At 44.7% G+C, this 25,072-nt stretch overlaps 1 protein-coding gene and 1 long non-coding RNA gene across 6 annotated transcripts in view; one reads left to right on the top strand and one right to left on the bottom strand.

The window, feature by feature from the left end:
* LOC142829880 (uncharacterized) overlaps window positions 1-4,439 on the top strand; it is a 154,302-nt gene extending 149,863 nt beyond the window's left edge. For both annotated transcript variants that reach the window (XR_012904766.1, XR_012904765.1), the window contains exons 3-4: window positions 404-479; window positions 4,102-4,439. This is a non-coding gene — a long non-coding RNA (uncharacterized LOC142829880). The remainder of the gene's footprint in view (window positions 1-403; window positions 480-4,101) is intronic.
* A 5,362-nt stretch (window positions 4,440-9,801) lies between these two features.
* TICAM2 (TIR domain containing adaptor molecule 2) lies at window positions 9,802-24,283 on the bottom strand. Of its 4 annotated transcripts, none has more exons than XM_075931985.1 (2): window positions 24,053-24,283; window positions 9,802-11,176 (listed from the first exon to the last, which is right to left on the bottom strand). In XM_075931985.1, exon 2 carries the CDS (start codon window positions 11,123-11,125, stop codon window positions 10,478-10,480), a length of 648 nt encoding a protein of 215 aa, XP_075788100.1. In that variant the 5' UTR covers window positions 11,126-11,176; window positions 24,053-24,283; the 3' UTR covers window positions 9,802-10,477. The 4 variants fall into 4 exon arrangements, with proteins under 4 accessions (XP_075788100.1, XP_014434710.1, XP_014434708.1 ...); XM_014579224.3 differs by having other exon boundaries at window positions 24,062-24,282; XM_014579222.2 differs by lacking the exon at window positions 24,053-24,283 and adding an exon at window positions 23,704-24,039.
* Between the last annotated feature and the right edge of the window lie 789 nt (window positions 24,284-25,072).

The raw sequence follows: 25,072 nt of genomic DNA, 5'->3' as shown, positions 1-25,072 counted from the left end.
AACCCTGAGTCCCCTCCTGCACTTCTATCCCAACCTCCTGCCCTGAGCCCACTCCTGCACTCCAATCACTATCCCCAACCCCACCCTTGAGCCTCACTGCAGACTCTAAACCTCTTGGCCCCCCTCCCACCACAGATCATCCACGTGCAGAATAATTTTGTGTCACACATCACCTCTGTATCAGCACACAATAAAATTCATTCCACACATGGCTGTAAAACATTAGAGGGAACACTAATTGTCTAAACCTTTTCCATTGGTTGGAATAATCAAACCCTGTCTCTCTCCTGAGGGTAACCAATGATGCAAAAGTGTATTTCCTGCATGTGTGCTGCTTCAGACCGGGCCCGTAGGCTGCTTGCCTTTTGGTCCCGACAGTAATAATTATCAGTTGGTATTGCAGAGTTTCCTACAGAGGGAGGAGAAACAAGGCAGCTTTGCACAGGACCTTGTGGCAGAGGATTGCAGGGTACTTGTATGTAAGTTCCCTACAGATCTCTATGGAAGATTCCTGGGCCATGCTGGTGTACATTAACAAACTTTTCTGCAGGGCCCCCACTGCATAGCTGCATGGGCTCCCTCTCTTCTCTACCAATAGGCAGCCTCAATCTTCTACCACTATGCATTCTCAAAGCAAAATGTGTGCATACAAGAGCTTGCCTATCCTGCTCCAAGTGGTGGCAGAGCTGGAGTGCAGGGAATGACTAGACCCCTGCAGAGTCCAAAATCAGTGTCATGGCAAGCCAGCCCCCAATGACCTTGTTGCATGTCACACAACCTCCTCTACCACCATCCTCAGGGTAGACTTTGCCAGCTGCTGCCACCATTCCACCCGAAGCATATATAAGGCTCCTGCTGGTGGCGGCAGAGTTGCTGCCAAAGGTGGTGTTCTACTCCTCGTAGAAGTGGCATGTCTTTGACGCTATTGTGCTTGAACACTGGTTGGTCTCGCTTGCCTCTGTCCTGGTACACCCATCTTAGCTTCTTGATCTTAGCACAGCACTGCTACATGTCCCTTCTCAAGCAATTTGCCTGTAGATATACAAGTTCCTATGGCTCGAGCAAAGTTATGACTGTACAGCCTCCTCTCCCCACACCCAACAGCTTCAGAGTACTGCAGACAAGAGCATGTATAGGCACAAAGCCAACATGGTTAGCTCAAATGTGTGAACAGTCCACACCAACCAAACAGGAAGAGGAATTTCAAAAATTCCCAGATGTTTAAACGAGAGAGATGCATGTCTGTGTATCTGCAGGGCAGCAAAGTTCAAACCTCTGACCAGAGTGGTCGTGATGGGTATTGTGGAAAACCTCCTGGAGGCCAATTAGTAACATGAGCTAGTGCAACGTCTACTCTGAAATTGTGTTGCTCAAATTACAGCACAAAAAGAGCTACGCCTCTCCTTGTGGTAGTTTTATTTTGCGGGCGCAGCAGGGGAGTTACATCAGTGAGAGGAAAATTTCAATGCATGCACCTCCACTGTTTTGTTAAAAAGCAGACTTTTGTTGACAAAATTGTGTAGTGTAGAAAGGATCTGAGCAAAACCTGTTAGGATGGCAGATTGTGATAAATAATATACTCCCTTTGGGTTATGAAGCTGCTGCAAGATTTAGGAGTCTCCATAAATTTGGTAAGGCATAAAATAGCAGGGTATAACTTGTCTAGTGGAAGCTTGCAGAGGTAGAGAGGGGGTCATTTGTATCTAGGGGTACCATCTAATTTGCTTTACTGTATTTTCCGGCGTATAAGGCGACTTTTGATGTTAAAAAACATCCCCCCAAAATCGGGGGTCGTCTTATACGCCGGGTATGCGGCTTTGAAAAGCCTCGGGGGAAGCCGGCGGCGGGGCAGCTCAGGCGCGCCTGGGATGCCCTGCCGCCAGCTTCCCCCGAGGCTTTGCAAAGCCGCGGAGGGGCTCCGGCGGCGGGGCAGCCCCGGCGTGCCGGGGCTGTCCCGCTGCCAGGGCGTCCTCAGAGGCTTTGCTCCCGGTGTCCCTGGTCTGCTGGAGACGGTCCCTAGCAGACCAGAGGCACCGGGAGCAAAGCCGAAGCGGCGGCGGGGTGCCGCGCTTCTGAGGCTTTGCTCTGGCAAAGCCTCAGAGGCGCGGGACCCTGCCGCTGCTGCGGCTTTGCTCCCGGTGCCTCTGGTCTGCTGGGGACCGTCTCCAGCAGACCAGGGACACCGGGAGCAAAGGAGGCGGAGGGGCGCTGGGGTATAAGACGAAACCCTATCTTTTAACTAAAAAATTAGGGGGTCGTCTTATACGCCCAGTCGCCTTATACGCCGGAAAATACGGTACATTCTTTTAAAAACACAGAGTACCACATGTTGCAGGAATATTTTCTGGTTAAACATGTATAACTATTTTGGGCTTTAACAATTAAACATCATCCAAGAACTACTTAAGATATTTACCCTTGAATTTGGGCCTCTCTCCAGCATAATGTTCATGGTTTATGAGCACAGCAAAACAACTGATTTTACAGATGAAAATAAATCATGGCCCAAAGTAAAACCGTGGGTGTTCTGACTTCTTTGACCTGGCAGCCAAATGGTCTCCTTCTCCAGAGACCAACTACCTGAGTTTAAAGGAATCTGAGCTGTTTTTAGAAACATTTGACTAAGAAACTCAAAGGCTCAGGGACCAGTTTACACCACCTTCCCCTTCCTTAACTTTTTCTTCATCTTCTTTCCCCTGTTTTCATACTTTCTTTCTTTCCTTGTGTTCTCCATCCATGAGTTGCAAAGCATCATGTTATTTGATTTCACAGTTTAACATTAAGGTTGTTGGATACGCATATTAACTGTATGTTGTACATTAGAGATGGCAACTTTAATTTTAGAAATGTTCGATTGTGATGTATTGACAAGGAAAAAAAAAAACCCTGACAATAACTACATCAAGTAGCTCAATATATGCGCAAGAGCCGTACCAACCCTCCAATGTTAAAATCCTCCTCCTTTGATCAACCCATGCCTTTAAGGAAAGTAGACAAGCCTTGCACCCTGCACTTTAAGAAAACAAAACAGAGTTATGTTGATGCCAGGTTGTATTTTAGAATTCTAAACCCAGTCTTTACACACACTGCTGTCTCTCTGAGGATGCGAGCTGCTCTAGTTCGCATTGTCTGTGCTGGATACTGAACTAGGTCATAAAGGAATTTCAGGGGTTCTCAAGCAACTGGGAAAATCTCAAGGGGATTGGAACCAGGCTTCTGGAGACCTTAGAGAGGGCTGACGGGCAACATTTCAACCTTAGGCAAATGGTAATTATTTGAGTGTTCAGCAAAGCTGAGTAGTATCAGCCTCCATACAGCTTTGGTATCTTGTTAGTCAGCAGGGGTCTCACAGCAGGTGTTCATTTTAATACTGACATATATGAATTATATAGTGTAAGTTTCATCCTGTGGTCAGAATCCCAGACAGCATAAATATCACATAATGAATACATAGGCCCTCATCCTCAGTCCCCAATTTTACCTTTTTGTTTAACCATAGGATAGGCATGGGATGTAAGCAACTAGTCGATTAGTCATCTATCCAATTAGCGTAAACTTATCGGAGAGTCAACTAGTGATGTAACTAGTCGCTTCCCCCCCTTGCTGACTTTATCAGAGGCAGCGGTGGGGGGGGTGGAGAGCAGGAGCTGCTGCTGCAGGGAGTCGGCTTAAAAACTGGTTCCTTCCAGCACTGTCTCCGCAGGGAGCAGGCGAGGTAGACGCACAATGGGGAAGCGGAAACTTAAGCAGTCTCTGCTTGCGCCACTTCTGCTGCAATTCTACTTTCGAAGAGGCTCGGACATTTCAAAGGCTCAGGTGCCGCAGGCAGGGCGTGGCCAGTCCCCCGCTGGCCCTGTGCTCCGTGCGGAGCTTCCACTTCTGAACTGTAGCAAGAGCCCAGTAGGGCTCTCAATGACTTGTCAATTAAGTAAGTTAATGTACATTTAACATCCATAGGATAGGCTTATTTAGCCTGATATATCTGTGTGTGTTATGCAGTAAAACTAAATGCTATGCACTATGTTCAAAGCACTGTATAGACAACTAATTCTGATAAAATCATCATCAGGAAAGTATGCAAGTACTATTCTTATTTTGCAGGGAAGGAAATTGAGGCAGCAGAAGAAATTGCTTCTCTGAGGTCATGCAGCAAGTCAGTGAGGGTGACACAGGATCTCCTAACGTCCAACTGCTATTGGACAGATATTGTGTCAAGGATCGAATCCTCCTGTCTTTTCTCCTCAGCCAGAGACAAGTGGTTATGATCATAAGTTCACGACCACCATTCGCACATAATGAATGATTTTAGAGAATGAAACATTGACACAGAAATGGGTATTAAAAATATTAAAACACCGAAATGTCATGCTTCTCTCTTCTTTAAAAATGGCAAAGACTTTACTACAGCATTAGTATTTGCTCTGCTCCCCATCAACAAGTGCACTTAAATCTGACAAAACTGAACCATAGGATCATAGACTACCAGAACTGGAAGGGACATTGAGTCCAGTCTCCTGCCCTCATGGCAGAACAAAGCATTGTCTACCATCCCTGATAGATTTCTATCTAACCTGCTCTTAAATATCTTCAGAGGTGGAGTATTCCGTAGGCAATTTATTCCAGTGTTTAACAACCCTGACAGGAAGTTTTTCCTAATGTTCAATCTAAACCTCCCTTGCTGTAGTTTAAACCTATTGCTCCTTGACTATCATCAGAGGCCAAAGAGAACAATTTTTCTCCTTCCTCGTGACACCCTTTTAGATACTTAAACTGCTGTCATGTCCCCTCTGTCTTCTCCTTTCCAAGCTAAACAATCCCAATTCTTTCAGTCTTCTCTCATAACTCATGTTCTCTAGACATTTAATCATTCTTGTTGCTCTTCTCTGGACCTTCTCTTTCGTGAAATGTGGTGCCCAAAACTGGACACACTACTCCAATTGAGGCCTAATCAGCGCAGTGTAGAGCAGAAAGACTTCTTGTGTCTTGCTCACAACACTCCTCTCAAAGCATCCCAGAATCATGTTTGCTTTTTTAGCAACAGTGTCACACTGTTGACTCATATTTAGCTTGTGTTCCACTATGACCCTGAGATCCCTTTCTGTAGTACACCTTCCTAGACAGTTGCTTCCAATTGTGTGTGAAACTGATTGTTCTTTCCCAAGTGGAGTACTTTGCATTTGTCCTTATTAAACTTTATCCTATTTACCTTAGACCATTATTCCAGTTTGTCTAGATCATTTTGAATATGAACCCATCCTCCAAAGCACTTGCACCCGCACTCCCAGCTTGGTGGTATCTACAAACTTAATAAGTGTACTCTCTATGCTGGGGTGGGCAATAATTTTTGATGGGCCGGCCACTCCCAAGATTTTGGAAAGTGGTCAAGGGCTGCACTCTCTCATGGTATTAATGGAGGAGGTGTGGAGTCTCAGCTGGAGGTTGGGCAGAAGGGAGCTTGGGGTAAAGATTGGGGTGCAGGAGGGAGAATGGGGTCTGGGAGGGATTTTGGGCGAAGGAGGTAGTTGTGACCTAGGGCAGGGAACTGGGTGAAGGGTTTTGGAATGTGACCTAGGGTGGGAGGGGATTGTGATCTCAGGCAGGAGATTGGGGTGCCAGATCTGGGAGGGGGCATGGGTGTATATTGAGTAGCAGGGAAGGAGTGTGGGGCAGAGGGTTGGGGAAAAGAGGGGCTGAGATGCCAGAGGCAGGTTCTTGCCAAGGGACTTAGCGTGCCTGAGAGCTAAAGGCTTGCAGAGCTTAAAATGTTTCTGCCTGTTTGGCCATGTGCTTGAATGAGTGAGAAAGAGAGTTGCGCTTTGTGGCTGCCTGTTGTTCAAACAGCTCCCATTGGCCAGTGTCTGTCCAGAAACTGGCCAATGGGATTGTGCTGGGGGCAGGAGCAGCGTCTGAATCTTCCCCCCCTTCCCTCTGGACTTAAAGATAAAGCATCTTGCAGTTGTGTTTCTGAGCAGCATGTGGGACAAACTGGGGCACCTGCCTGGGGCTCCCCACTACCTCCATGGGCTGGATCTGGTGGCTTGGAGGGATACATTTTGCCCAGGCTTGCTCTATCTCAATATCTAAATCGTTGATGAAGATATTCTGCGGAACCCCACTTGTTATGCCCTTCCAGTAGGATTGTGAATCATTAATAACTATTCTCTGAGAACAGTTATGCACCCACCTAATAGTAGCCCCATCTAGGTTGCATTTCCTTAGTTTATTGATGAGAAGGTCATATGAGACCATATCAAATGCCTTACCAAAATCTAGGTATATCATGTCCACCACTTCTCCCTTATCCACAAGATTTGTTATCCTTTGAAAGAAAGCTATCAGATTGGTTTGACATGATTTGTTCTTTACAAACCCATGCTGACTGTTACCTTATTTTCTTCCAGATGTTTGCACATAAATTCCTTGCTCCATTGTATTTCTTGGCACAGAATTCAGGTGACTGGTCTGTAATTTCCTGGGTTTTTCTTATTTCCCTTTTTTTTTAATAGATGGGCACTATATTTGCCTTTTTTCCAGTCTTCTGGAATCTTTCCTGTCTCCCATGAGTTTTCAAAGATGATAGCTAAAGGCTCAGATACCTCGTCTATCAGCTCGAGTATTCTAGGATGCATTTCATCAGGCCCTGGCAACTTGAAAACATCTAAGTAATTTTTAACTTGTTCTTTTTTATTTTATCTTCTAAACCTACCACATTCCCACTAGCATTCACTGTTAGGCATTCCTTCATCATCAGACTTCTTGGTGAAAACTGAAAAAGAAGTCATTAAGTACCTCTGCCATTTCCAAGTTTCCTGCTATTGTTTCTCCCTCTTCACTGAGCAATGGGCCTATCCTGTCCTTGGTCTTCCTCTTGCTTCTAATATATTTATAGAATGTCTTGTTACCCTTTATGTCTGTAGCTATTTGAGCTCATTTTGCGCCTTTGCCCTTCTTGTCTTGCCCTTGCATACCTGTGTTGTTTGCTTATATTCATCCTTTGTAATTTGACCTAGTTTCCACTTTTTATATGACTCCTTTTTTATTTTTAGATCATGCAAGATCTCCTAGTTAAGCCTAGGCAGTCTTTTGCCATACTTTCTATCTTTCCTGTGCTGCAGATTAGCTTGCTTTTGGGCTCTTAATAAAGTCCTTTTGAAAAACTGCCAACTCTCTTCAGTTATTTTTCCTTAGTCTTGCTTCCCATGGGACCTTAGCTACCAGCTCTGAGTTTACTAAAATCTGCCTTCCTGAAATACATTCTCTCTTTTGCTGTTCTCCCTTCTACTATTCCTTACAATCATGAACTCTATGATTCTAAGGAATAGTAGCTGCTTTCCACTTTCAAATTTGTAACCAGTTTCTCCCTATTTGTTAAAATCAAATCTAGAACAGCTTCCCCCCAAGTAGCTCTCTCAACCTTCTGAAATAAAAAATGGTCTCCAAAACAGTTCAAGAACTTATTGAATAATCTGTACCCCACTGTGTTAGTTTTTCAACATACCTCTTGATAGTTGAAGTCCCCCATCACCACCAAATCCTGCGCTTTGGATGATTTTATTTGTTTTTTTTTTTAAAAGAAAGCCTCATCCACCTTTTCTGCCTGGGTAGGTGGTCTATAGTAGACCCCTAGCATGACACTTGGTTTTTTACCCCTTTTAACCTAACCCAGAGCCTCTAAACATATCTGTCTTCTACATCCATCTCCACCTCAGTTCAAGTGTTTACATTTTTAATATATAAAGCAACACCTTTTTTTCCCTGCCTATCCTTCCTAAGCTGTACCCTTCTATACCAATATTTCAATCATGTGTATTATCCCATCAAGTGTCTGTGAGACCAACTATGTCATTGTTGTGTTTGTTTATTAGCACTTCAAGTTCTTCCTGCTTATTACCCATACTTCTTGCATTTGTATATAGGCATCTAAGATACTGATTTGATTTTGTCGTCCAGTTCTGCCCTGTTCCTTCTTTTTCTCTGCTATGATAGCCCACGCTCCCTCTCATTTCTCACCCATCTCCCAGGTCTCCGTGTTCTTCACTTACATGTGGGCTTTGGTCACCTGCCCTGTTGAACCTAGTTTAAAGCCCTCCTCACTAGGTTAGCCAGTCTGCATCCAAATACAGTCTTCCCCTTCCTCGAAAGGGGAGCCCCATCCCTGCTTAGCAGTCCTTCCTGTAATAGCATCCTGTAGTTGAGGAAGCCGAAGCCCTCCTGGCAACACCATCTTCGCAGCCAGGCATTCACCTTTAGGATGCACCTGTCTCTGCCTGAGCCCCTATCTTTGACAGGAAGGACTGAACAGAATACCACCTGTGCTCTAAACTCCTTCCCCTGTACTCCCAGAGCTCTGTAGTAACTGTTGATCTGCTCAAGGTCACACCTTGCAGTATCATTCGTGTCCACATGGATGAGTAGCATACGGTAGTAGTCAGAGGGCTGGATAATCCTCAATAATGTGTCTGTAACATCTTGGATACAGGCCCCTGGAAAGGCAGCACACCTCCTAAGATGACATGTCAGATGAGATGAGATGGGTGCCTCCATCCCCCTCAGAAGAGAGTCTCCAACCACCACTAGCCTATGTTTCCTCCTTATGGTGATGGAAGCAGACCTCCCAGCCTTGGGGGTACGAGGCTTCTCTTCTTCTTTAGGGGGTGATACCTTATCTCCCGTATCCATGCCCCAGTACCATGGTGAGAGGGTTGGGAGCAGGAGTGGAGCACTGCCTGCTGCCAGAAATGACTAGTTGCCAGTGTCCCCCCTGAGCCATCTTCTCCTCCTCCACAAGTGGTGTCAGCAGTCTTTTGTAGTGGGACATCTTCCTCAGCTGTCTTGACATGAATACAGTCTAGGAATTCCTCTTGGATTCAGTTGCTCCTCAGCCTAGCCCACTTCCTCCTATATGTCTCCCACCTGCTGCCTGAGAGATTCCACCAGCAGGCACCTTTCATGGTCTCCCCAGCCCAGATTTCAGTAAGTGGTAATTGCAAGCCACAGTCCCTGAAAAACCACACCAGGATCTGGGTAGAGGCATCCATGGTTAGGTGATCTGTCTGGCTATAAGCACAGGTAGAGGAGAGAGGAGCAGTGCTGGAAAAAGTGTTGTGGGTCTTCCTAACCCTGTTAGGACTCCCTCTTAAACTTCCCTCTCTGCAGCCCCTGTCCACTTCGCTCCCCTGGTCACTCTGCCTCTGGCTTTTAAGGTCCACTCACCTAGGTAAGGCCTGCTCCCTTGTTAGCCATACAGAGAAAGCTGATCCTGAGGCTGATCAAAGGCAATCAAGGGAACAAAGGATCAAACACTCCCAGACTCTCAATCCCAGCTGCCACAGTAACTGAAATCACCTGAAATCAGAATAAAAAATTCAAACAGTCGAGTCAACTTACTCACACCTAAAGCTAGTACACTCACCTGGCAGCCTGTTCACAGAAGATTGATAGGATTAAGCCTATGATTCATGTACAGGAAAAACACATACTAGTGTTTTTAATAAACCTAGAAAAACACGCCTAAGAATTGGGATACTATAAATGTTTTCACTTTAACTCAAAATGACTTAACTTCTAAAATTTCTCCCTTTTTCAACATGAATGCATGACTCTAATTTTGATGAGGTAATATATTTAATCTAACTTCAGTTGGTGAAAGAGACAAGCTTTTGAGCTACAGAGAGCTCTTCTTCAGGTATATCCTAACTCTAAACTCTTCTCACAGTCTCCCAAGTTCCACCTCTCTATGCATCACTTTTACAGTTTTTTTCTTTAAAGACGGGAACAATAAACAAGTTTAGTCAGTAGAAATTAGGGAAAGAAAACGTGTTTATTTTAATTTTTAAAATGCATCTACTCATGTAGTCAAAATGCATCATTAGAAAATATATGCTTTTTAAAAACTGCAAACATGACAAAAATAGGGCACACATTTTGAGATTATTTCTCAAAATAGCCGCATATATTTTGTATGGCACAGAATGCATGTTCCTGGTTTTGTAACACTGTGGTAAGCATCTCTCATACTTATATTTCTGTTAAGAGAATAGTTTTCCTTACAGGATACTATCCTGTGCCGCTTCTATTGGCTCTCAGTAGCAGCTATTGTTAATATTACCGTATTTAATTCCAGTAACAGCTACAACATGTGAGGAGCAGTACAAACTTAAAGGAAGACACAGTATTTGCCTAGTAGAGCTTACAATATAAAGAGAAGCCAGACATATAGATTCAGGCATGGGAAAGTGGCATATTATATCAATAAAATGGTCAAGGTGATGATTGGCCACATCTTGATAATACTACTGAAACAATATCGATATTAAGTAATAAAAATAATGCAGTTCTGGGAAACTTTCTGCAGGTTAGTTTGTCAAAGGAAAAATAGTTTCACTTAGCAAACATGAATGAGGCAACCAATATACCTTCTTCAATTTAATTATCTATTTAACTGTTTTTATGCCTGTCTTTCATCATTCCAAAAGCTCTAGTGCAACTCATTTGTTCTTTCTTTCTCCCATATTGCTTTCTGTTGCCTATATTTAGACTCCTGGAAAATCTTCTGTACTTGTTTAGCAAAGCCAGGACTATCTTCTTCCAGTGCATTAATGGTTTGCAGGACACAAGGAGTCTTCTCCCTTGGAAGTGGATTATTCAATGGCCTCAGTGGTATGACAGAGTTGTATTTATGCTGTTTGTTGAGAGCGTTCATCAGAGAGGCGTATGACTGAAATTCACACCAAGCCTCACTCAAGAAATGTTCTGTCAACAAAATAATAGTCCATGCAGACCTATTCACTGCATCATTTAAGTTTTGTAAGAGATGTCTGCCACTAGGCATTTCAGCAAAGATTATTCCAGGTTTAATACAAAATTTATTTTGTAGTAGATGCAGGAGACGGTTGGCTTCATCTATATCATTCCCACTATGCAGAATCACAAACTTGTAAAACACATTCTCAGGATCTTCATCACTGCTATGAACTTCTGGGACATTTGTGGAGATCTCTTCTGTATCAAGAGACAGACCACACAATTCATGATTTTGCTTGATGTCTCTCTGGCCTGCACTCACATTAGTACCCTTTTTCATGTTATTTGGTGGAGGATTTCGTTTGGTGTTAATGTTGCCCATTATGATAAATGTTCACGTCAGAAGATGTGTTCAATATCAACTCATTTCATTCTAAAAAAAAAAAAAGAAAAATAAAAAGCTGTTGAACCTTATCACAACCTAAAAAAAGACATTCATAGCAATCTAGAAATACCCTGAACTGTCTGAAGTGAGCTGTTACACATCCTAATGAAAAATAGCCAAAATACTGAAAGGGAACTGGTGGCAGAAGTGGACAATAAGTTATACAATAAGACATTACATAAAATTTTAAAAAAGTGATTTTAGGCCATCCACACAGCAGCATGTCACAAAACACGGAGTTAACTGTCCAAACAGAATTCCAGATGTAATTTTACCAAAACACTGTGTTCACCTTAAAGATGTTTACCAGAAAGATGTCAGCAAATTGGAGTAAATTCATAGGAAAGCAAGTGCCCGGGTTGTAGTATGTTATATCTAAATTATGCAATAAGGCTCCACCTCCCATACATGCACTGAATTCTGTAGCAAACAATAGGAACAGTGTGTGACAGTGGTTGATTGATTTTAAAAACACTTGATAAACTTCAATTCATAAAGTTTTATTTCTGTATAGGTTGAACCTCTCTAGTCTGTCACGCTCTGGTCTGGCAACATCTGTGGTCTGGCATGATTTTAGTTGGCTGGATGGCCACTTTTTATGGGTGGGACCAAGTTTCCAGCGGTCTCAAAGTTAGTTTGCAGACACCAGTGCTGTCTCTCACTCTTCTATGCTGTTATTTAGCTCTAATTTATCCCTACTTGTCTTGTAAGAGCCAGGTAAGCAGTGGAAGTGTTGGTAATGCAGCTAGACTAATGGTTCCCAACCTGTAGACTGCAGACCCTTGGGGGTCCGTGGAAATGTAAAAGTAAGGATTGGGCTCACCGCAATAGGCCTGATCCTTCCTCTTCCCCTCCCCCTTTTTTTCTCTCCCCTGCAGCCACGCACGCCGGACGTGGCTTACTTTTGATCTCATTTCCTGGATGCTAAAGGAGCACGGAGAAAGTACTTGCATGCCATGTATGCTTCTCACATATCAGCCAGGCATGAGAGGCATGCACAGCATACAAGCACTTTCCCCATGCTCCCTTAGTGTCCAGAGAACGGGATCAAAAGTAAGTTGTCCCAGTGTGCATGCCTGCTGTCACCCCCCATGATCCTGAAGTTCGGCCCTTGAACTTTATGAACTATTATACATTTCAAATGATTATCAAGTAATGGAATGTTTGAAAATAGCTATATTGTTTGGGGGAGGGGTCTGTGAAATTTTAATAGATTGTAAAGGGGTCCATCTGCTCAAAAATGTTGGGAACCAGGTGTGCTAGACAATATTGACCTTCTGTGGTTTGGCAAATTCTCCAGTTTGGCACCGATCAGGTCCCAACGGTGCCAGGGAAATGGAGATGTATGGTCCAATTCCCTTCCCACAGAAGTCAATGAAAAACTTCAAATTGACTTGAATGGAAATTGGAGTAGACCTACGTAATCAGATTATACATATAGTCTTGCAGAAGTGCTACAAAAATGTTTAAAGAACTAGAGTGAACTAGGAAAAATGGATATGCCTGTACATGCACTGGTGAAGTAATAATTAGGGGAAACATAACACAATTTATAAACATATGATGAGTAGAGATGTAAAATTTCGATTTGGCTAATCAAATAGCCGATGCAATTTACAGTCTGTTCAGTTAGTTAATAAAGGCGCCTCTGCCTTTGAAGTGTAGCAACAGCTCCAAGGCTGTTGCTACACTTCAAAGGTGAAAGCGCTGTGGTGAGCATGGGGCCAGCAGAGGATTCAAGCATCAGGGGATTCAAGCAGTCCCCTGTCAGAAAGAGGCAGCAAAGGGAGGGAAGAGCATGGGGTGCTTCAAAGCAGCAGCTCCACATGGAGCTGGGGCAAGATCCCGGGGCTGGTCCCATGCTCCCCGTGGCATTTCAAAGCAGCAGTGCCTCATGGAGCCCAGGGTCAGTAGGGGAGTCCCTAGCTGACCCTGGGCTCTATGCAGTGCTGCTGCTTTGAAAAGCCACATGAAGCCCAGGACAGCCCCGGGATCTTGCCCCAGCTCCACGTGGTGCTGCCGCTTTGAAGCACCCCATATGCTTCCCCCCTTTGCTGCCTCTTTCTGATAGAGGCAGCAAGGGGGGAAAGCAACTAGTCGACTAGCATGTCAGCTATCCAATACGCATTTTCTTATCAGATAGTTGATTATTCACATCCCTAAAGATGAGTGTAAAAAATCAAGGAGGGAGGGAAACTGTTTAAAGTGGGTAAAAATGATATGATGCCCAGGAATTAAGTGAAATTAAGAACAGAACAATTTAGGCTGGATATCAAGGGGAAAAAAACTTTCCAGTTGTAAAAACTATTAAGTTATGAAATAGTCTCTGCAAGCAAGTTGTGGTGCACTTAGATAAAACACTACAAATTGATTGGGATGTATGATGTATCTGCTATATTTTACTATCTAATTTAACAGATCTTCCCCATCTCTAACATTTATGATATAGCACAAGGGAAGCAAAGGGAAACTGGTAATCTTTTTGTACTTTTTAAAAAGAGAGTAAGTTTTCATCATTGAGGAAAGTGAATAAATAATTTTAAAAACCCAGACAGATTTATGCAGAATATTTTTCATGTTGTATAAAGGGTTAGTTGTTCATTTGGAACATGAAAAGGAGTGATTCAATTTCTGAGTGCTTCAATAAAGGGGCATCTATATTACTTTAGTGACACATAAGTCATGATGTTTTGCTAATGACAGAGTGACTGCTTTGACAGAGCTCAAGCACAATGACACTGACAGGGATTGAGAAATCTATACACACACTGAAGAAAACAGATGAATGATTTTATAATTCCTCGTGAAATGCTGACCTGGGCTAGCAGACCAAATCATTTTAGTGAGATTTTAGTATTTTTTCACATGTATTTCTTCTCTGAAAAAGAACATTGCTAAATTTCTATTTTAGTGCATAACCCCAAGATACGGTAATTTACTTCCCATTTAAAATCATTCTGAAACTCTTGTCTTTACACGTAGATTAGCCCCTAAACCCTCTAACTTTCTCTGTTTTTATTAAAATTAAATTAATCCAATATGGACTGCTGGTTTGTATCTGTTGATGAGAATGCTTCATTATTTATTTTTATAAGCTTCAGGGGTTAGCCAAGTTAGTCTGTATAGAAAAAAACAACAAATGGTCTGGTAGCACTTTATAGACCAACAAAACATGTAGATGGTATCATGAGCTTTCGTGGGCACAGCCCACTTCTTCAGATGACCGGATCTTTGAGTTTAGGATGTGCAGACCCAAAATAAATAGGAAGGAAAGGGGGAGAGGAAAAAAACGAGGGGGGTTGGAGACAGGAAACAGAGAGTATAGAAAATCAGGAAGGTAGAGGAAATCAGTAAGTATCTGAAGATTGGGTAGTTAAAACAAAGAAGATAAGAATCAAAGTCAATTGATAGTATCCTTCCTGACATAGGAATCTACACAAAGAGCTGTTTGCACCGTCATTGAATGTTAGGTTGGTAGTGTACCAACCATCCTTCATCACCAGGGCTCGCAGAACCGCGGTGAGCCCTGCTTGCCAGCCACGCTGTCCGGCGATCTGCACATCTGCACCCGAATCCGGCTCTTCTGGGTTGCAATCTACTCGCCACGGGCGAGTAGATTGTATTCTTTGTCGAGCCCTGTTCATCACGATGAACTCTAATTCCAATGCTTTGCTGTGTATCTGGCTAGTAGAATTGGTTTGTGATAAGACAGCCACTTGAAGATCTTTTAAACAGTGATTAGGAAGATTAAAGTGTTCCCCAACAGGTTTCTGTATGTTCCCTTTACATATATCTGATTTGTGTCCATTGATTCTTTCCCGCAGAGACTATCCAGTTTGTCCAATATATATAGCAGTGGAGCATTGCTGGCATTTGATGGCATAGATCAAATTACTAGATGTGCAGTCAAATGACCTTTTGATTTGGTAGCTTATGTTGTTGGCTCCAGAGCTGAATTCACTAGTATAGATATGTGGGCAGAGTTGGCATCGTGTTTGGTTGCAAGGCTGTAGGATCTTTATAGAGCATTCCTAAAACTTAAATACCATCTAAATGTTGTTAGTGTATAAAGTGTTACCAGACCATTTGTTATTTTTATAAGTGAATGCTCATACTGACAAATGTATCATAATACGCAGACATTTCTGCAGTAATACACTCCTTTGTATTAAATAGATTAGCTATATTGTCCTCATATGTTTGCTTTTTAGAAAGTAACACTGTGCATGGAGCCATTTTATCAAGGACCATAGCTATGGCTCCAATCCTATACATATTTACCCATCTGAATAGCCACACTGATTTCAAATTAATGAAAAACATTCTTTAAAACCTGGCATTTAAAATTCTATTTATTCCTGTTTATTAACATACCCTAGAAGCTTTAACCTAACTTGTATTGTGTTAACAAGGTATTGGTCCTTCATAGAGCTTGTACACATTTGTTAATGTTGCTCAGTGTTGAGTAAAGCAGATGTTTTCAAAAGGAGTTCCAGTAAAATCGGACACACTTTGCAAATGTATAAAGAAAAAAAGTTAAACCAATATTTTGGCTGATCCACCATGAAAGTGTCTAAATGAAAAGCAGTTTGCTCTTGCATTGCCCATACCTGCTGTGTTTCTTAAAAAACAAAAAAAAACAAAAAAAACAAGAAAGTGCTTATAGTCCAAAAAAACTTAAAAAATAACAAATAGACCAGTAGCACCTTAAAGACTAAAAAAACATGTAGATGGTATCATGAGCTTTCGTGGGCACAACCCCAGGAGGGTAGATTCCCTCTATCTTCAGATTATTGGAGTATTAGAAGTCCAGATCCAAGCATAAATAAGGGAAGGGGGGTAGGAAAAAAGAACAGTGAATAGATTGTTCAAGTAGTTGCAAGAGGCTGATAAGAACAATTAGCACCTCCATTGGTTGATTAAGTCATTGGGATGTGGAAAGTAGGTGTAAAGCCAGCCAATGTCTCTGTTCATTCTATTCACATAAGAATTAAACTTGTAAATGAAGTTAAGTTCCAACTGTTCTTTGTGTATTTGGCTTGTGGAATTGGCCTGAAACAACAGGGTGACTTGGAGATCCATTAATGAGTGCCCAGGCAGGTTAAAGTGTTCTCCAACAGGTCTCTGTGTATTGCCTTTAGGGATGTCTGAGTTGTGTCCATTAATTCTTTCCCATAGAGACTGACCAGTTTGGCCAATATACATGGCAGTGGGGCATTGCTGGCTACCCTTCTGAAACTTATATTCAGAGTTTCTTTGCAACATTGGAACAAATGTTATTTTAGATGGAACGGTGCCATCTTGTGGCACATACATTGAATATAAATTATGATGCATATGCTCATGCTGTGTTGTAAGTGTATGTAAAAATATTGTACAGAATTAATACATGACAGCTCTGGGGTATTTTATCCCTTCCTTGGATCAGGAGCAAACTACTCTCCTGGATTTCTGGAGGGGAAAGAGTCCCACTAACTTTTGAGAGGAAAAGACGTAGGGCTAAGCCTCAGTCAGGAGTGTATCTCTTGAGGAGAGAATGATTTTGTCCAGACTCTCTTAACAGGAAGGGTCAGATTCTTACTAGTCACTTTTTGGCAAATACTTATTTTTGTTGGCATATGCCAATAATGAGTGTTTCTTTACAGGGAGAATTAATCAATGCAATTTCTTCTCCCGCATAATTTTTTAAATAAAATTTAAACTTTTTAAGTATACACACAGTGCCAATATGGCCCCAATTTCAGTTATTCAACTTTTGCTAGAATAATATTTTCATCTTTAACTACAGAATGGAGAAGCATGTTGGGAAGATTCACACAGCACAGTCATATCTTTTTCAGTAACACATATCCATGTGAGGTTGATTGGTTTGGTTAGGTTGTATGGGAGGTAGGGGAAAGGCGCACTGCAAAGAAAAGACCATAAGGGAAGGAATAAATAATTACTAGAACCCAAACCTGATGGTGTTCTAATGAAGATATGAAATATGCCACTTTGATAGTCTTTCCCCATATTTCATGCTGTTACACATAAATACATAAAACCCTAATAACAAAAATACAAGCTAAAGGAACTTGCAGAAAAAAACCCTTTTCATTTATGGGCTTTTGCACTCTTCATATTTTGTGCACTTAAACAGAATAATACTAGATGCTTCATAAAAAACATTACCTAAACAGAACAGATATTCTAATGCTAACAATGCTGAATTATGCCTAGAACTAATTAAGAAACCAATTCAGTATTCAGAGGGTTAGCATTAGGGATGTTAAATATCAATTAATTGAATAGTCCTCATGAATTCTTATCAGTTACTCAACTATTCTATAGTATCCGGGGGCGGGGCAAGCAGCCAGTATACTCCGGCCCCACTCCCGAAGACCCCCCTGACACTCCATGCTCCTGTGTCTGTATCAGAGGCAGCAGCACTGGGTGCCAAGCGGGACCTGTTTCATGAGGAGAACCTGTTTAAAAACCAGCTCCTGGCACAAACAGGCTGACTGTCGCCCCATGCTGATCTCTCTAATACAGAGGCAGCAGCCCCTGCCTGGGGGGAGTCTGAGCTCCCAGATGCAGCATGAGCCAGAAATGCCTGCCTGCCTAGTTCCTAACACACTTTAAAGGCAGAGCCGCAGTAGGGGTAGGTCCCAGACCCGTCGCAAGCCAGGACTGAGCCAGGCTGCTGGCCAGCCTGCTAAAAGATTTACTAGTGGAGGCGGGGGGAGGCAGGAATGCATGAAGTCTATAGCATTAACCTATAGGCTTTTGCTTACACGATTACATCCCTAGTTAGCATAACATTCTCCTTGCTTGCTACTGCTACCAACAAGAAGGCAGGCAGCCATACTCTGCACCAGTTGTAGCTTGTGATTCGTATTAAGGGGGAACCCTAGATTGAAACTGGAGTACATCATCATTCTCTGTCACAACAGCAAGTGGGGAACAGGGAGCAGGGGCAGAGGCACAGTGGGGAAACAGCGTGAGTGGGGACTGCAGGTGCTTCTTGTACATTTCAAAAGCAGAGGTGCAGCCGAGGAAGGGGGGGAACAAGAGCTGGCTTAAAAGCTGGTTCCCTCCTAGCACAGTCTATGGGATGCCGCCTCCCCTGCCCCCGCTGCTTCTATCTGATAGAGGCAGCTGGGTTGGGAAGGGGGGAGCTAGGACCCCTCGCAGACAGGGGCTGTTGCCACCAAGCAGCCCATTTGCTGCAAACAGAGGTTGCTAGACTCAGTGAGAGCTGGGACCGAGCAGTCCTGGCTAGTGCTGATCGCTGCCCATCAGCTCTTGCTATACTTAAAATGCAGAGCGGTTGGCTCCAGAGCCGGCATGAGCCAGGACTGCTCATTCCCGGCTAGTGTCGGCTCCTGGAGCTACTCCTTCTGTAGCTCTTCACAGCAGTGCTTATTGGCTAATCGTACAGTTGATTTAAATTGTATTGACTATATGATTAGCCAGATAATCACATTTTAACATCCTTACACCAATGCCCCCAGAAAATGCAACTGTAAATGGAAATCCCTAAGCACTTTTTTGTGAACTTAACAGAGCTAATAAACTCATTAAAGGTGAAAGAAACTATTGATTCCACACCATGAGGCAGCCAAATAACCTTGTTAGCTGCTCCAGAAACAAAATATAAAAATGCACAGGAAGCATAACAGAATGCAGCTCTCCAGAAAGAAAAATCTAGGAAACAACATTGCTGAGCCTCAGTATCCACCAGAGCTGCCTCCCAACTACCATTTTATCTAATGCAACTTTATGTGTTTCAGGGGGAGAGATTATTTGATGTTGTAAAATCCTTACAAGGTGATGTGAATCATTTGTGTTTGCATGTGCCCCTCTAAATGAAATTCAGTTTAACGTGCAGAGGTATTTATTGTTTTATTTCCACTGACACTGGAGTTCCGAATATTCCACAGACTCACAGATGTGAGTTGTAAGCCTGACCCAACAATGCTGCACTTTCACACTAAAATCTTCAAATTTAAGGCACTGGCTTTTAAAGTAACTGAGATTGAAAGTGAAAGAAAAACCACAGGCGGTGGTGCACGTGTAACACTTGTATTTTCATGGACTTCTGCTGAGGTGCATTGAGATACACTGACTGATGTTGTTTGCAACCAGGACCATCACAAAACTCATAAGCCAGGATTTGCAAAGTTCAAGTTCCTACACTAACCCTACTTTAGGTTTCTTAATAACAGACAATACATAGAAACCATCTCAGTTTAAAGTGAAATTTGTCTTAGTTATCTGAAATCTTTTAAATTTGTCTACTGTGATATCTAATCCCTGATAATGAAGTGTTTCATGCTTATTTTCTTTTACTGAAAGTGGTTAACACAATTCATCTCATACCACTTTCTACACACAGTTTTAACTGTAGTCATTATTTGGAAGGGGAAAATGGAAATTACACATTATATAATACTAGAAGAGTTACCCAGTGTTGTTCTGGGATGGGACTTGGGTTCAATATGCAGGCTGCTCCAGGGAAAGAGAACAATCCCAGCCCTCTCTCACCCGCAGCAGCTTGGGGCCAAATGAGAAGCTGCAGCAGGCAGAGCTGGGAGAGGGATGTCTGTCACCCAGCTGGGGGACAGATACACAGACACACAAACAGAAACTCTGAAATTAGGTTGTACCTTCCTAAACTGGGATTCTCTGGTCCAGCATCATCTGTGGTCTGGCTGTGAGCCTTTGCCAGCCTAAAACAGCCCCAGATGGTGCTCGGCAGCCAGTGGAACTGGTGTCCAGTAGCCCACAGCCTTGAGAGCCTGCGGCAACCTCAATCAGAGTTGGCAGTATCGCAGCGGGCCAGACACAGGGGGGCTAGCTGAGCCAGAGGCAACGACAAGAAAAGTCAACAGGCGGGGCGGAAGGGAGGGAGAGCAGTGGCAGGGAACCTCCCCAGTCCTGGCAAATTCCCTCATTCGGGACTAGGGATGTTAAATATTGGTTAATGGAATAGTCGATTAACCTCATGAATTCTTATCGATTAGTTGACTATTCTATAGTCCTTGGGGGCGGGGCCAACAGCAGCACAGGATGGCAGCAGCTCATGTCGGGGGGCACTGAGCTCCCAGACCCAGCGCGAGCCAGAACTGTGACGGGCTGCCTGCCCACCTGGATCCTTAATACACTTTAAATGCAGAGCCACAGCAGGGGTAGGTCCCAGACCCGGTGTGAACCAGGAATGAGCTGGGCTGCTGGACAGCCTGACAAAAAATTTATTTGCAAGAGGATCTAGGGAGGAAATGCATGTAGTCTATAGCATTAACCTATAAGCTTTTTCTTATTGGTTAATCGACTACACTATTATATCCCTACTCGGGACTGGTTAGGTCCTGAGTGTACTGGACCAGGGAAGTCCAACCAGCAGATAGTTTTCCCTTTCTCCACTGTTGCCCCTTGCTGGCCCAATGAGGTTATAGCTGTTCCAGTCCCCATCTCTGATCCCTTGTAGTCATTCTGCAGCATATCTGTCTCCTGCCAGACACCTTCCTTTTCATTATGAGAAAATCAAATTCCACACACATCCCATTATCCTGGCACAACTAACCCTGACCTTGCTTTAAGTTGATAAGATGATGGTCCTAGCTCTTACTGTTTATGACGGAGTGGGCAAGAGGCGGCTTGCGGGCCACATCCGGCACTCTTACTATAGAGCAACTGCACCCGCTTTAAACAGCAGGCTGCTAAAAGCTTCCTGTGATGACCCTGCCCCATAGCAAAATTCCTAAGCTCCCATTGGCCAATTTCCAGCCAATAGGAGATGAGAAATTTTGCTAAAGGCAGAAGCAGTGAATGAAGACTCCTCACTCCCTCTGCCCCCCTGTGCTGGAGCACAGTCCTGTGGAGCACCCTGCCCAGCACACCAGCAGGGTTCCTGCAGAGGTGCTGCCTGGGAGCTGTCTAGGCAAATGCCTCCCAGATAGAGCCTGCCTCTGGTCCCGTTTGCCCCCCAACTACCTGCCCCAGGCCACCACCCAAACCCTCTGTATCCCTTCTCTCCACCTCCTCCAAGTCACAACTCCCTCCCAGACCCTGCACCCCCTCATACACCGCTCCCCCAGGCCAGAATCCTCTCTTGCACCCATAACCCCTTCTGGACCCTGCATCCCAAGCCCCAATCATAATGCCCGCCTTCCCCCAAACTCCCTTCTACACCCCACCCATTGTCTCAGACCCCATGCCTCCTCCACAGAAGTGCAGCCCTTTGGCCACTTACCAAAATCTTGGAACGGCCCACCCCCTCATTAAAAATTATTGCCCACCCCGGTTTAGGAGGAGTTCTTGAACAAACCGATTCACAGACAAACACACATTTCTAAAATATAGAAAGAAAATGATATCTAGTCTCAAAGTGTTATGCATACCATCTCTGAATTACACCAGATGTTAGTTTTTAATGCTGACTAATTATGTTAGTAGATTGAGAGTGTATTCACTCTCACCAATGCCTACACACGCTGGGCTTAGTTTCTAGAACAATCCCTCTTTCAGTGTTTCCTTTAGTTCCAATAAAAATGAACTATAGCTATGTTTGACAAAATTCAGGTTTTTTTTCATAATTTCAATGGATAGCATCAATGTTTATTTTTAAGCATTTTAAAATTATTTCACATTTCACAATTGCAGGATATTATAGGGATCAGATTTTTTATGAGAAAAATGTAAAAAGTGAAGGTTTTATAAACTGTTATAATATAAACTGTCAGCATCATGTCAAAATATGAGTAGAACATAACATTTTTACTTCATATGTGTTTGAAGTCATTCATTAATCCATTTGTTAACAACCCTAAATCAAACATCACTACATTTTTGCAATTTAATAAGTTCTCATGTAGTATTTTCCTTATTTTGCCTATCTGGAAATTTCAGTTATCAATTAAAATGTATTTTCTTGTGTTTGGGAAATCAATGTTTACCAATATTTACCCAATAGAAATCTAACGTTTCTAAGCCTTGCAATACTCTGAGTTCCATCCTGTGAAAGCTGCTTCTAGTTGTTTTCTCCACAAGAATTCCCCTCTCACCCCAAAGTCCCCCAAAGCCATGTTCTAACTTTTAGCTCGATTCTACTCTCAAGTACCTCTTATTCCTCAGAATAAATTTAAAAATCACACCTTTTTCTGAAACTCTGTATTGTTACAAGTAACACCAAAACCAGCTACACTATACTTGATAGATTTTTGGACGAGAACAAATATTTGAGATTAAGCAAAAGTTTGTAAATTGATCAAAGTAAACCATGGGTCCCAATGATTCCCCTGTGTAGTCAATTTCCCTTTTTAGTTTCTGTGAAATTTTTACACATCAATAAAGGAGAAGAAAAAAATGTAACCCAAAAATGTAATTGTAAGGGCTCCAAATCTAGCAAGGATCAGTAAGTAATGTGTATGTGATGATGCATCAGGGACCCCCCTGATTCTGCACCCCTGTAGCAGCATGAACAGACTCCACCAGCCGGTCAACTATAGAGGGTTTTTGGCTTCTCCAGGTTACAGCATAGCATGGATGCAATGTGGTTACAGGAGTCAGGGCTAGGCAACCTTAGACCCCTTGGGTTAGGGGTCCATCGCCCCCCTCAACCCTCTGCACCCAGCTTAGTCTGTTCCCTTCATGTTTCCCAGCCAGAAACTGCCTCACTCCCAGACCCTGCCCCCAGCCAAGTGTTCCCCTCCACCTCCCTTCCTTTGTCCCTCTGGGAAGAGATGTGTTATCTACTCAAGCTGGGACTAGGTGTCTGGGCCAATACACATGTGGGTGAGTCAGTGGGAACCACACATCACAGTGCAGTGGTCAGCGGACAGCACCCCCACTATGTGTACTGCTTAAACTAAGAATGTTAAAAAAAGTGTTATTCATTAATCTTATAGTTGAAAAAAATGTTATCAATGACATCAATAAGGATTATCACTGCAAGCAGACAGTCCCAGCAACGACCCCTGCTGCAGCTCTGCATTAGAAGCACTTTAAGAGCTGGCACTCAGTGGGAGGCAGCAAGGGTGAGGGGGGCAGCTCCTCAGAGACTGCATGCATGGAGAGCCAGCTTAAAAGTCGGCTCCCTGCGCCTATGGGCTCCCTCCTACCGCCGCTTGGCTGTGAAAGAGCCATAGCAGCTTTGGGAAGAGCGGTGGCTCCGTGGGATCCAATGCACGTGGGGAGCCAGCTCCCTCCTGTCTCCCCTCCCCCAGTGCTGCCTGGGTGGGGAGGAGGGGGGGGAAACCAGCACATGCAGGGAGCCAGCTCCTCCTCGGGCTGCGTGTAGCGGTTTGGATTCACCAACAAGCCCAGGCTTATCTGCTCATGGTTTGCGGGCGCGCAGGGCCCTGGCTCGGACGCTTGTGCTTCGGCTCCCGGGGGCAGCGCGGTGTCTGGCGCCGGGAAGGAGGCGCGGGCGGGCGGGACCGCGGGGCGTGGAGGAAGGGGCGGGAGCCCGGGGTCTCCCCCGCCCCGGGAAGGGAAGCGGCGCGACGGGAGCGGGCCCAGCTGGGCTCACTTACCCGGGCGAGGCGCCGCGGCCGCGTCCTTCCCCGCGGGCGGAAGCGCTGGCGAGGGGCCGGGGCGGGGCTGGACCCCGCTTCCCCCATCAGCTCCGGGAAGCGAGGCGCGTGAGGCAAGCGGGCAGGCCCCCGCCCCGTCACGCCGAGCGCACGCAGCCGGGCCGGGAGCCGGGGGGGCGCCCCGCTGCCAGCGATAAGCCGGGCCGCGGCGAGCGGCTGGGGCCCCGCTGCGGACACGCGGCCCCGCTGCTAGCACAGAAGCGAGCCCCGCGCTGGGAAACGCGACAGCCCGAGCAGCTGGGTGGGACTTGGAAACTTGTCTCCAGTCGCCGCAAGCCACGTCCCTCACCTCACTCACCTCTGTGGCCTTGCGCGCTACGGTGGCAGCCGCGCCTTGGAGGCAGGCGCTTTGGTCAGATGGCATCGTATTGCATCAATTTCCATTTCTGGGGTTGTTTCCCCTTCCTCTGACGCCACCGCTGGTTACTGGCCAGCGCTGTAAGAAAAGGGGGGAACCAGACTCAGCGACGCTCTAGGCCGACTTGGAGCGGCAATTATGGAGCAGGCTACTTAGGCGTTACTTCCATTTTGACCCACAAAACCCGCAAGGGGCTGCCACATTACCCCTGTGGGCTAAAGCCATTGCGCTCCTGTGCTTTGCCTCTGGGCATGTGTGGCGCAGCCTCGCTTGAGCTGTCTCCTGCTTGAGATGCACATGAGCACAATGTTTGGGGTTCAGATGCTCATCCCCAGCTAAGCCCTAGACTCCTAGAAAGAGCAAGTAGGAAAGAGGCATTCAGTGGCTTACGTCGTGGGATGGGGGAAGAGATGGCGGTAAGCCAGTAAATCACTTCTGATTATACAGCTAACGTGGCTTCAGGCAAATTTCATTACAAAACAGCAAGCAGTGAGCAGCTCTCTTTTTGCTTAATGGTTTGGGTACTCCCTCTGGATAGGGGAAATCCTTAGTTCAAGATCCCCTTTACGATAGGGGAGTGACTTGGATCTGCCATGTCTCAGCTGAGGCCTAACTAGTGCAGAGTAGAGCGGCTGACTTGGGGACACCTGGGGCAGAGCAGCTCGGGTGCTGCTGGGTTGGTCCAGTAGCGTGGCTGCTCCTTGGCGCTACTGGACCAACCCAGCAGCACCCCAGCTGCTCTCCCCCAGGCATCCTGATTCAGCCGCTGCTGAAACTGATTCAGCCGCTGCTGAATCAGGACTCCTGGGGCAGAGCAGCTGGGGTGCTGCCGGGTTGGTCCAGTAGCGCCAAGGAGCAGTGCTGCGGGACCAACTGGCAGTTACCTGGGTGTAAGAGGAGCGACTATATGACCCTATTGAGTTTGTCACCCTAGTGATGGTTGTGAGCTTG

Source organism: Pelodiscus sinensis, chromosome 6 (genome assembly GCF_049634645.1).
Source record: "Pelodiscus sinensis isolate JC-2024 chromosome 6, ASM4963464v1, whole genome shotgun sequence".
NCBI classification, from domain to species: domain Eukaryota; kingdom Metazoa; phylum Chordata; order Testudines; family Trionychidae; genus Pelodiscus; species Pelodiscus sinensis.
Note: the sequence above shows the minus strand (reverse complement) of the source record. Positions and strands in the feature narration are given on the sequence as shown.

Bases quoted from the DNA above. Each gene is read 5' to 3' on its own strand.
- TICAM2 (XM_075931985.1), bottom strand. From the start codon at position 11,125: ATGGGCAACATTAACACCAAACGAAATCCTCCACCAAATAACATGAAA.